Raw genomic sequence first — 13310 nt, 5'->3', positions numbered from 1 at the left:
TTTCCCCATTTTACACATGAGGAACTCAAAGCTCAATGAGGTAAGTTGCCCAAGGTCACATAGCACATTTATCTCACTACAAAGTTTGTGGTTGTTCCACTGCACTAGACCATTCTTACTAAGCTACATTGGAGAAGGGCAGGAGGGCATATCAAATGGAGAAATAAAGGATAGTAGCACAGTTAGCTGAATTTTATCTTATTTAATGATTAGTGAGCATATTTCAAAACCATGCTTAATAGCTAAAATCCATTGTGTATTTAGTTTCTTACCAAAATAACACTAAGTTCGGAGAGGTATTTTCAAGGGTGGAGAGAATTTTAACTCCATATATCATCTTATTTACAAAATATGTAAAATGGGTGAAAAAGTTTAATTCTAAGAAACTATTACATACAGTAAAAGTAAATAAATAAAATGAAACATTCACGTGATCCAAAAGGCATAGGAGTTAGCCCTGACACCCAGTATGGAAAAGTCTGAATTAATTAACTGTAGAGTGAATACATCTTAGACACTGTGCTGCTCTATGTTAGGGGCTGGAAAGGGAGCAGTCAGAGCCCCATAAGGATATCCTTTGACTGTATCTTCTATTGTTTGCTCTTCTCCTGTGTTCCAAGGGGGCTCTGTGCTTCTTACACAGCTACTTGGCACTACCATGAAGGCTGCTACTCTGGGGGCTGTGGCAGTGCCACAAGGAGCACAGAAGAGGCCAAAGGGCAGTAGAAGAAGGGGATGGTTTTGTATCTCTTCTGAATTGGAAAATGTTTATCTCCTAGTACATGGGAAGAATGGAGCTCCGGGTATGGCATAATTATTATTTTTTGCCATGTGTTTTATGGCCCTAAGAATATCTTCTTACCACAGTGTGGAAAAACCTTTGAAACTGCTTTTTAATATGGGTAAATGACTAACTGAATTAATATAATTTATTTCTATTTAAGTTACATGCTTTTTAGAAACACAAGAGAGTAAAAGTGGATTACTTTAAAAAACAGCCTGTATTTCCCCAGTCCTTTTCACAGTGCATGGAGTTAAAAAGCACCTAGCAGTTACGAAAATGCATGAGAATTAGTATAACTGTTTGGACTCATAAGTATCCGTGAATCTAATGTAAGCCATGTTCATTTTGTTGTTCGCATTCAGTCAGTATGAAAACTGCCCTGCAAGCCTGTTCAGTGCATAGTGTCATAGCAGGTAATGTGTCAGGAGCACAAAGGATGTAGGAAATTTACTCCTGCCACCAAGGAAGTGATAGGGCACTGATACAGTATTATCCCAGAGAAGATTGGTTTATTCTGTTTTGATTCCTGGAGAAATTTACTCAAATGGATAAATTGACTTTACTGGACAACAGAGACCAAACTAAGGACATCCAAAGAGATATTATCTATGGCAGTGCCTCCCATTGTCACTGGCAAGCTGAAGACAGGCAGGAAAGCAAGAAGGAATGGAAGGGGCAAAGAAAAGAGGAGTGGGGAAAACACGAGTGGAGGAGAAAGGATGGGAGAAATAAGAGATGAGAAGGAAAGAGGTCTCTAGAGTGGGTGTGATAAAGGACTCCCAGCCCACTCCTCTGGTGCCTGTGCCAAGGACTCCTAAAGCTGAGAGTGCTCTATTGCACCCCTGAGACTGCCCCACAATCAGATGTGTTTTTGTTTCTCGTGAATGACCGGCAATTTCTCACGAATATAAGAATAACCAGCCTTTCAATTTGTTATGTGCTTCATGGGTGGTTTCCCTTAAATTTTCCTCAAACATGCCTATTACATTATCCATAAACAAGCTAAAAATACATAGAAATCCCCAAGGAGCTGAAGGCTAAAAGCTTTGCAAGACTTTAAGGAAAGTGGCCAAGTTTTTGATGTCCTAGTTCTAAACAGTGATGCAACCAGCATGGTATGATTTTAAGGTGCTCTAAGGGTTCTCTTCCTCCCCTACCCCATCCCCTCCTGAGCAAATATTTGTTCACTGAGGCCTGAAATGGATTTTTCAGGGGACAGAGTTTTTCATTTCATAATAAGAAATGATTTTAAATGTACAACAATTCCCTTGGGCAAAGCAAAACATTGACATAAAGTCACCATTTGGAAGCACATGCTGGCCTCTTTTCCAAGAAGAAGGCAAGGAGCCCACCTGATATGTGAAAACAAGTACTGAATTCTGAGGATAACCTGCCAAAGGGTGTGATGCTGGGGATGAAGAACTCAAATTGGCCACTTTCCAGGTTTGGATGGCTCTCCCAACTCCTTAATGTGGCTCAGAAGAATATCTATGAACTGACCCTGAAAACCTCCCCAGTCTCATATCTCACCAGTAATCCCCACCTCACCTGCCCTTATACCCTGCCCTACCCCACTTGAATCATCTTGAACTACTTTGAGCAACATCAACTTGCAAGTTCCTTCCAGTTTTTTCCTCTGCCTTGGACATATGACCCATCCTACCTCACCCTACCCCTGTCCCTTTCACTTGGCCCATCCCTATACTTTCTTTGGGTCATAACTTAGATAACTTATGAAGGTCATAACTTTCTTCAGATTTTCCTGACCCTCCAAGCCTGGGCCAATGCCCACTCAATGTGTCCCTCAAGCATTTCCATGACACTAATAATGGCATAGGTTACATTGAGAGGTGGTTGCCTGGTTTCTTACCTATTGTCCTCTCTAGACTTTGATCACCATGAGTATGTTCACCGTTGTATTCCTAGCACCTAGCAGAGTGCCTCAGGCAGAGTAAAGTTTCAATTAATGGTTATTGAATAAGTGAATAAATTGCTTTAGTTCTGTATCTATTGTCAAAAGAAAGAGAGTATAATTAGAGGAAAAGTTTATCCAGAGATGTTGGACTGAACTTACGCATATATTTTCCTTCCTGGTGAAAATCCACTGAAATAATGGAAAAACATGTAATGAAAGGAATAAATCCATACTAGTTCATGTATTTGTCAGGGTAGGATAACTACTGTATGAGACAATACCAAATCTCAGTGGATTAGAACAATGAAAGTTCATTATTCACCGATGGCATAGTCCAATGCCAGAGCTGGGTAGAGTGGGCAGTGTTGCTCTTTCCATTCTCTGCATTCATCAAATGGTCAGGGGGAAAACAAGGAAAACCTGAGCGATCGTATAGGAGGACTTTTAGGGGCCAGTCTGGAAGAGGTGTACATCACTCCTGATCAGAGTCCATTGGCCATAGCTCTGTCACACAGCCACTTCTAATAGTAAGAGGAAAAGAAAATAGAGGATGACAAACACAAAACAGTCTCCCACAACCTTGAAAAACAAGGAAGGATGACTTCAACAAACTAGAAATTTTGAGAAATCTGTCAAAGCTAAAAAGCAATTGGGATTAGACTGGTGAAAATAAAACAGAGGAAACCCTAGCAGATAAGAAACTCAAGAAGAAATTCAAGCAGGAGAAATTTTCTGTGAAAATGAGGTCAATTCCAGAGATTCTTCAAACTCAGAGTCCACAAATATAAATCATGGGAAAGATTGCTGGAACTGCTGTCAGGAAAATTAATGCTCAAAATTGCATTAAGGAAAAGCTGGGCTACCCCACACTGAGCAGCAGAGACTATCAGTGCTTGCCCCAGGAGGACACCTTGTGCTAAGTGTCAGGACTGAGCAGCAAAGCAGGAAAGAGTATAAAATAAATCTGAGCCTCCACAAGGACAGCTGCAGAAGAAAAAGAAAGTGAGCACATGACTACAGTGCTTTTTCCAGACTAAATTGCTCAGTATATCTCTCTGGAATAGGGGTTGTAAACAGGAAACTTAGAGCAGGCACAGGGCCAAAAACAGGCAGGGTACCCAGGTACCCATTGGAGATGGCAAACTCTCACACCTAGAAGAAATGCTTTTGACACATGTTGTCCAGCCCTTTTTGACACACCCCCTTCTCCATCATCATCAGGAGGACACTGTTATTAATAGACAGACAGAGGTCCTGAAAAAAAAATTTGAATAGACATCCAGGAATGACAAGATTTTTAAGGAAAACAAACACTATAAAAAGGAGATACCAAATATAACAAATGACTAATACTTGAAGAACAAATGTTAAAAGTGATAAAAAATTTAAAATATATGTGATCAATATATGCAAAGAGATTTATGAGTCTGCATATTCATAAAACAATTTTTGTCTGCAACATAAAGGAAGCAGCCAGATTTGTTGGAAGTAAAAATGTAATCAATCAAATAAAAATAGATGGGTTAATTAGTGTTGGGAGACAATTCTCCATTGGTCTCTCGCATTCGGCACATCTTGCAAAATGGGGCACCGACTGCCCTTTGTTTTACCCTATCTTCTCAAGGATGTTTATTTAGGAAATGCCTTGGAAAACAGAGCCAGTGTTTCTTCCAGAGCAAGGCATACTTCCTATTCAGTATAATGAAAATGTTTCCCTCTTCAGCAAAGGGCAGACATGCTTATAAAAGACACAGAATCCCTAAGCTCAGGGTTCTCCCCTCCTGTCACGCAGCCCACTGTGTGTACAGGTAGTGTTTGGCCCTTTTGCTCCTCACTGTGGAAATTAGGACTCAAAAAAACCAGCACAAATGCTAATCCTCTTGCTACTCCTATTCTGTCAGTAATAAACTACCTTTGTATCTGACCGAGAAATCTCATGTCTTCTTCCAGTATCCATGAAACTACAATAGGCTAATTTGCAAGTAAGGTAAAATCTCAAACTTTTCACAGTTCTTAACATTATCATAATGGAAATACTGAGAGCCCAAAATGGTGGACTGAAAGATGAAGTCAAGGTATTCTCCCAGAATTCAGCCCAAAAAATCATTTGAGTATGGAGAATACTTAAAAAATGTGAAAGATTGAGCCAGAGACTCCAATATAAAATAGCAATTTGGAAAGAATAGAGAGAATTGAGAGAAATCGATAATCAAGAAAAATAGAAAACAATTCCCCAACCCTAAAAAAACAAATAAATATCTAAAGTTAAAATATTAGACTATCTCAATGAATCACTTTGTAGATTACTTAATAGTTACTGAGGGATGGGTAGGTACGGTGGCTCATGCCTGTAATCCCAGCATTTTGGGAGGCCAAGGTGGGTGGATCACTTAGGGCCAGGAGTTCAGACCAGCATGGCCAACCTGGCCAAATCATGTTTCTACTAAAAATACAAAAAAAAAATCCGGGCATGGTGGTACACACCTGTAATCCCAGCTACTCGGGTAGGTGAGACACAAGAATTGCTTGAACCTGGGACGCAGAGGTTGCAGTGAGCTGAGATCACAACATTGCACTCCAGACTGGGCAACAGAGACAGACTCTGTCTCAAAAAAAAAAAAAAAGTTACAGAGGGGAAAAGGATGCGTCTACAATGGTACAAGCTGGCAGAAACCACATTAAACAAATGATTGATAATACTTAGCATCATGAATAAGACAAACTGACTCACATTCTTTCTGGTGTGATGCACTAAGGACACAGTATCACTCCTATAATATTCTTGCCAAAAAAATGTTTATTCTGAATCTAGGCATGTGGGACCCATCAGACAAATCCAAATGGAAGGACATTATATAAAACAACTGACCTGAACTCTTCATTCAAAAATATTCATGACATTAAAAATGAAAAAGGCAAGGATGCTATTCTAGATTAAAAGAATATAAAGAAACATGACAGGCCATGCACAGTGGCTCATGCCTGTCATTCCAGCACTTTGGGAGGCTGAGGTGGGAGAACTGCCTGAGGCCAGGATCAGTTTGGGCAACACAGTAAGACCCCATTTCTACAAAAAATAAAAACAAATTAGCCAGGCATGGTCTTGTATTCCTATAGTCCCAGCTATTGGGAGGCTAAGGAGAGAGGATCACATAAGCCCAGGAGTTCAAGGCTGCAGTGAGCTATTATCATCACTGCACTCTAGCCTGGGCAACAGAGCGAGACCCTGACTCAAAAAAAAAAAAAAAAAAAGACACAACAAGTAAATGCAGTGCATAGTCCTTAAATGGATCCCTCAATTTAAAAAGAAATGATAAAGTATTTTATTGAAACCATTGGGGAAATTTAAATATAGACTATATATTAAATAATAGTATAGAATCAAATTGTATTGAATCATATTTAATCAAAGTTAAAAAAAATTGGTGCATCCCTAGGTACAGATAAAAGAGAAGAGAACAGTGTCATACCAGTTATTAGAAAAACTTAGTTTGAACATGAATTTATATATCCAGCCAGTTAGAATCTAAGTGTGAGCACCAAGAGGGAGAGAGAGAGAGAGAAGAAAATCTATTTTCGGTCATATAAAAAACTAACGAATTTTGCATTCCACAGATCTCCTCTGAAATATTAGTCAAGGATATGCTCCCAAAAATGAAAACTGAATTCAAAAAAGAAGAAGATATGTTTGAAATCCAAGAAAAAGTGGTATACAAAGAAATCAGGAGCCATAAATAAACAGCATTAGGGTATGAAACAGTTCCAAGAGAAAACCGCATTCAACTTTATGCTATTAAAAATGTATTCAGTGGATTGTTTTCTAGGACGAATGAATTATCAAAATTAATGTAAGAAGAGAAAACATTTTAAATAAACCATTAAGCCTAGACAATACTTAAAAAATAATCAATGATTCATGCTTTAATAAAAGTCAAAGTCTTACATGATAGTAATTTATAGTTTCATTTGCAGTGGATTCAAAATTTCAAAATTCAAAAATGTCAGTGGAAAAAGTACAGTGAAGGAGAACTTTCTGTACTGAATACTAAAAACATAATAATTAAAATATCATGGAATTGCCACAAGGATAAACAAATAAATATAAAATAAAACAGTATATCCAGAAATAAACCCACATTTATGTAGGAACTTAATATATTAGAAAGAGCAAAGTCAACAGAAAAGTCATTAAATGCTGTTGGGGCAATTGGCTCTTCATTTGAGCTAAAAATTTAGATTATTATACCATACCATATACAAAAGTAAATTACAGGTGAATTATAGAACTGAACATTTCAAAACTGTGCAAGTATTAGAAGAAAATACAGGCAAGGCACAGTACCAAAAGACATAAAAGATGAACAGCTTTGACTATACAAATTTAACTTTTGACAAAATACATTACAAACAAAATTAAAAGACATAATAGAGTAAGAGATATAAGCAGTATATATAGCAAATGATCAGTATCCATTATATGGAGAGAACCCCTACAAATCAATAAGAAACCCAACCCATTGTTTAAATGGGCAAATTATACAAATAGAAAATGTAAAGAAGAAACACAAGCGGTCAATTAAACATAGGAAAATAAATGTTTACCTATGTAACAAACCTGCACCTATAACCCTGAACTCAAAAGTTTTTTTAAAAAGAAAGTAAAAAACAAAAAAAGAAAAGAAGTTTAACCTCGGTAGTAATAAAGGAAGTGAAAAATAAAAATAAAAGTGCAATGAGATTCTATTTCTCCCGATCAGATTAGCAAAAATTAATGTTGATAATATGAAGTGCTGGGAAAGGGGTGGGGAAATGGGCCCTCTGGTTTACCACTGGTGGACGTAAAGTGTAAATTAGCATAGCCTTTTCAGAGGCCAATTTGGCAATATATATTAAAATTTAAAATGTGCATACATATACTTTATCTCAGTATTCTGCCTCAAAGGATCTGTTTTACATAAATATTGGCATATTGTGGAAAAAGAGAATAATTAAAACCTAAATTCTTTATTATGGAATACTGCCCATCCATTAGAAAGCATTCCATCAATTAAAATGCACTAACAGGAAAATATCTCTAAGCTGGACTACAGTAGCAAAGTAAGTTGTATAACAACATATATAGTATAATTACATTTTTTAATGCTGTATATCTATTGAGATACTACTATGTGTAAGCCTTGGTCTTTGGTAGCAGACTTACAGAATTGAAGAAAACAGATAAAATTATTGGCCTTACAAAGTTTACCTATGAAGTTTGGAGATGAGAGATGAGTGTGGGGCTGGGAACAGCAAACAACAAACTAGTAAGCAAATACATAAGCAAGATCATTTCTGATAGTGGACCTTTCTATGAAGGCCATAAACATGTAATGTGGTGGAGAAGAATCCTAACATAAAGTCGGTACTATCGGTAAATGAGAGCAATTATAATCCACTTGCAGAGTAAACTTGACACCACATACATTCTGGAATTGAAAACCCCTTAAATTCATATTGATCTTTTCTGTCTTTTAAGACATGTTAGCTAAGGAAGATACCATATCAAACTTCTGCAGGGATTTTGTGAGCTGACAGAAAGCCCTAAACTGAGGGTCAACATTCACGGTTTCCATTCTGGTTCAGCTACATTAGCAGAGTTAGCTCTAAAAGTCACCAAAGATAGGAAAAGTAGGTTATTACCTGCCTTTACAAGCCCATAGGGCTGTTTCAGGATCTTTGAAATCTTTAAAATGATGTTTTACTTTGAAAAAGTTATGGAAGGGCATTTGTCTTGTAAGTAGCAGAATAATCACAGGTATTAAGTATAATCAAAGGTGTTGTCAACTAGATCCCATTTATGGCTTTGCATGTAAAAGGTGTGATATGGAGGAGGTGGAGAGAGGACTCCAACAAGGAACATCACATTTCCTGGTGTCCTCCCTTGTCCCCATTGGAATAAAAGCTTCAGGCTCTATAAGTCTGGACCTCAGGACAAGGAATAATATGGCCCCAAAGCTAGACAAAGCCCATAAACCAGAGAATTCTGGTGAATCTTCTTCCCCTCCTCCTCTGTGATGCCCAAACCATACTCCATTCACCAAGGCATTTCCAACCCACAGGAGTGTAACAGAAGCCTTCAGGTTTTGAAAAGCAGAGGACTGTTTTGGGAGAGTCCTCATTGTGCTGCTTCCCCTCATCTCAGCTACCCCTCCTCAGACTCACATCCTAAGGCTGACCCTGCCTAGAGATACATGGCTGGTAGACTGACTGCACTTGCCACACTCTGCCAAGAGGCAAAATGCAAATGCTTTTAAGAGGTCAATGCCCTCCAACTGGGAAATGGTAATGTGCTAAATTATGTGCTTAATTAATTTCCCCCCAAGAGCATACCATAAAATTGGAAAAACAATTCCTCAGGCAAGTCCCATCACCCAGGATCAATGCACATAAAGTACACAGGAAAGGATCAAAGTTTCTCATCAGTCAATGTGTGCATATGCTCTGGCTGAATATTCTGAGGTCGAGTTCCACTGTAGGTTGGTGAAAGGCATACAACCAATTAAATTGCTTTGCTCTTTCTCCTTGTGTTGTTACCACATGGGTTAGAAACTTCAGGGATGAGATTTTTGCTACTTCCCTCCAGCAGGAATCCAAGGAAAAAACTTCCTGTTAGATTTTACCATGAGCAGCCATCCTCTTCACAAGTTTGTAGGTTTTATTTTTTATTAGTTTTCTGGTTAATGCAAAACAATCACAGCAGGATTAGGGAAACTGAGCTAAAAGGTTAGGTGATATAGCCACTACCTCATGAATATTCAGTGATATGGGCTGTAACAATTACTTAACAACTAGTCTGGAGTTATATCTGCATGACAAAAATAAAACTGGATAAAGGAGGCAAAAACACTATATATAATAGCTACCCTTTTTTCCAGACTACATAATGTTATACAACAGCTTTGTAATTATTTGTATAATGTTTTTATTGTTTAACTCCAGCACTGTAAGCTCCATGAGACAGAGACTTTCTTTCACCTCCATATCTCTAGCATCAATCCCAGTGCTGGTAGCTGACACTCAAGATATATTTGCAAATGAGTGAATGAATGAGTGAGTGAATGAATGAACAAATGACTAAGCCAGGTTTAAAACCCAGTTCTCGGGCCTCATTGACCATTTCCATGGTACTAGGATACCCCCCTATGGATGCACAGATTTTCAAGAGAGAATAAAAGACATTAAGAGATTATGCCTAGGCCACACGCCATAACCTCCCACTTAATTTCATATAAATTTATGGCTGAACCAGTTTGGAGATTTGTTTCCAGAAAGTACTGATTTATTCACTTGAGATCAATCATGGTAAATACAAGTCTTAGTGGGTAGGTAGTGCATTGCTGTGGACGGCTACCTACTACATGGCATTCACATTTGAGTTGATGGTGTTTTATGGTCTCAGCGGTGTAAGGCTGGATCAAGGTCAGGCTTTCTCCTCATAGAAGGATGTGTTGAAGGAGGTTGGAGAGCCAAGGAATTTGAAGACAGCTGCATGATCCCTGCTGCATGCTGAGAGGGCTAGTGTCTAGAATCAGAGAAAACAGCAGGAGCTCTCATTCTTTCTGCTGGGTGTCACCTGCTCCCGGCCCTTTTACCTGCTCCTGCATCTAAGCACCAAAAGCCAGTAGGTTTCACAAGCTATATTCCCCCTCCTGAGCTAACTTAATCTAATTAACTAAGAATGGGTTATAAAAAACCAATACTCTATCAAAGACAGGGGCTTTAATATTATCTTGATCTTTAGGTTGCATTGACCTCAAACTGTCTTTCCCGGAATGTTGTGAAAACGTGCTATACACACAAACACACACACTCATACATGTATATATCTAATTATTTTATTACTCAGAAAGCTATTAGGGTTAATGGAACATTTGACTCAAAGCATAGCCAACCTTAGCACTGACATCCTGCATATAGAACCTGCCTTTATGATTTCTTTTTCCTCTTCTCTTTACCAACACCCTCCCTCCCTTAGGAAAGGAAACTGGCGGGGGAACCAAGAGTTTGGATTGCAAAATTGAGGAGAGTGCTGAAACACCTGCCCTAGAAGACTCCTCATCATCCCCCGTAGATAGTCAGCAACATTCCTGGCAGGTTTCCACAGACATTGAGAACACTGAAAGGTAAGTGGGAAGTTACCCTGAATAGACTGCCAGTCCTCCTCCCGTTAATGTTCTTAGGGGCCACAGAGAGACAAGGTTTTCTAGTTCAGATTCAGAAACAGAGCTTTCTTTGGTATGCCAGAGGAGCATAGTGCTGTCAGGGACCCTGGAGACTGCCTAATCTGCAGACAAGAAAACTGAGACAAGAGAGGGTAAGCAGTCCAAATCCTGCAGAGGAACACTAGCAACACCCACAGTAGGCACAGGCTCCCAGGCCTCTGCTTCTCCCACTCCAACACATTGCATCTCCATGGAAAATGAGAACAGTGTGCTGCCTTGGAGGGGAGAAAGTCTACATGCTGTCACAGTTCACCTACTGGGCTGGTACCCAAAATTCCCATTTGTTTAAGGGAGAAAATCCAAAATTACACAAAGATGCCTCCAGTAAAGTCTCGGGTTTCAGGTATATGGAACAGCCTGCTTAGCTGCCATTTAGGGGCTGAGCATTCTGTCCAGTTCACAAAGGGCTTCTCCCAGGGCCCCCTTCTCTTACTCTCCATAAGGTGGCTGATGGCCCCTCAGTGGTCAAAGCAAGTTAATGCATTTTCTTAACTTCAGTAGCTCACTTCTAGAGAGGCAGTTTCTTTCTTGAAAAGAAGAGACTCTACAGTGATTTTATTTTATTTAGGAAAAGGGAGTAATAATAATAATATTATAATAAATACCATGTCCCATCTAGATGTTGAAAATGACATTCTGTGAGGCAGAAAGATAAGCCGCTTGTTTATTTGCCTTTACACTGATATCTGTGCCCTTTGCTACTAATGTCCCCAGAGCTGGCACCAAGCAGCTGAATGAATACTGGGCAATTCCACTGAGTGTTCTGTGTGTATGAGGTTGAGTCACTGACAACATAATGAACATTTTATTTTTTTTTTTTATTTTTAGAAATGTAACACACAATGGCATTTATAGCCATTGTGGTTCTACTTTCAGATTGTGACATAATTCTAAAGCTAATTACCGAATTTCTGTGTTTATAGAAAATTGGAGCATGTGGTAATTATGTGCTATTAATAAAACTTGGATTTTGTATAAGCTTGGAAATGCAACAATTCAAACAATAAAGCTGTTTGGCACCGTTTGATGGCACTATAGACAAATGATGAGGGAGTGATTTATCTTAATTTATAAAGTAGAAAATTCTTAGCTCTGTTCCCAGGGAAAAAAATATCTGCTGAAATGCTATATCAGGGCATAAACATCAGTGAAGCCATTTTACTTTGCAGACCTTAGACAGCAGCTATATTCACGCCTTATAAGCTTATAAGAAGGGATGGCAGTAAGAGTAGGATAGTTAAGGCTCACAACGTTGGCAATGTTTCAGTTCAGCCTGAAAGCCCAGATTCTGGTCAAAGGAGATGGAGGTGGGCACAGTGGACCTGGTCCAGGATGTGGCTAACTCCGTTCTCCCTGGCTGTCTGCCTTGAGAGATCATGGGTCTCAAACTGGACTGCACAGTTAAGTCATCAGGAGGGAATTTTTAAAATACTGATGGCTGGGCCCCACTATAAGCCAACTGAATCAGGTTCTCTTGGGGTGAGACCTGGGCTTAAGGTGATTCTCCTGTGCAGCAGCCAAGGTTGAGAATTGGTGCTTTATTAGAGGAGACCTTGCCTCAATTCCCCATGTTGCATTCCTAGCCCTTTCTCACCCATTCCATCTGTCCTTGAGATCTTACATGAAAACAGACTGTGCCTTGCACTTGTGGAGGTGGGGCCCCACTTCCTTTCTCCTGCCCTCCTCTCTCACTTGATCAGCATGCAGCCCACAGATACATCCTCATACCTCGCACCCATGGGAGTGGATTTGGAAAGTTTTTACAGGTATATTTCCGCAGATCCTCAAGGCTGCTTTCCCTTCCTTTTCCAATCAATTATTACTGAGACTTGAGTTCCTCTTCACATATCAGTCAATACTTGAAAAGGAGCTCCCATGAGGTCTCCAGAATTACCCTAAGAAAACGAGCCTCAAACCGTGCTCAACAGAACAGTGGTGTTTTGTGAAATGGACTGAGAGGTTTCATACCTAAAATTAAATGGTGACTGTCTTTCCTCAAATAACAGAAGAAAAATAAGTGGATAGAATTTCTTCAACTTTAAGATGATCTTCCCCACAAAACTTTCCTAAACCCATGGTGCCTGCCAGTGCTTGCCTATCCTCAGTTAATTAAAGGATGCATCTGCTTTTTGTACCGAATTATGTTCCTGGCTATTTTAAATGAAATCTGCCCCTATGTCCTGGGGTTTCAAGAGCACTTCTCCAATGCACAACCACCTGGACGTGTGTAGGGACAACTGTCCCAAGGGTTTCAAAAGATGAGTTCTCCCCTACCTTAGACTAGAAGCCTCCTGAGATGGCTTCCTGCTTTACAATTCTGGGGTTTTATGACCATGCATGCTCTGAGATG

General features: G+C 39.3%; 1 protein-coding gene across 3 annotated transcripts in view; it reads left to right on the top strand.

Annotated features, from left to right (window-relative positions):
- The window catches only part of RGS7BP (regulator of G protein signaling 7 binding protein), a 109007-nt gene that overhangs the window by 78266 nt on the left and 17431 nt on the right, over window positions 1–13310 (top strand). For all 3 annotated transcript variants that reach the window (XR_002003409.3, XM_004058795.4, XM_055366867.2), the window contains exon 4: window positions 10714–10861. Coding sequence is in view for 2 of the 3 variants with exons in the window: in XM_004058795.4 (XP_004058843.1) it covers window positions 10714–10861 (148 nt within the window). In the remaining variant the exon portion in view is untranslated. The remainder of the gene's footprint in view (window positions 1–10713; window positions 10862–13310) is intronic.

The sequence above is a fragment of the Gorilla gorilla genome, chromosome 19, assembly GCF_029281585.2.
Source record: "Gorilla gorilla gorilla isolate KB3781 chromosome 19, NHGRI_mGorGor1-v2.1_pri, whole genome shotgun sequence".
In the NCBI taxonomy this organism is placed as follows: domain Eukaryota; kingdom Metazoa; phylum Chordata; class Mammalia; order Primates; family Hominidae; genus Gorilla; species Gorilla gorilla.
This window is presented reverse-complemented; position numbering and strand designations above follow the sequence as displayed.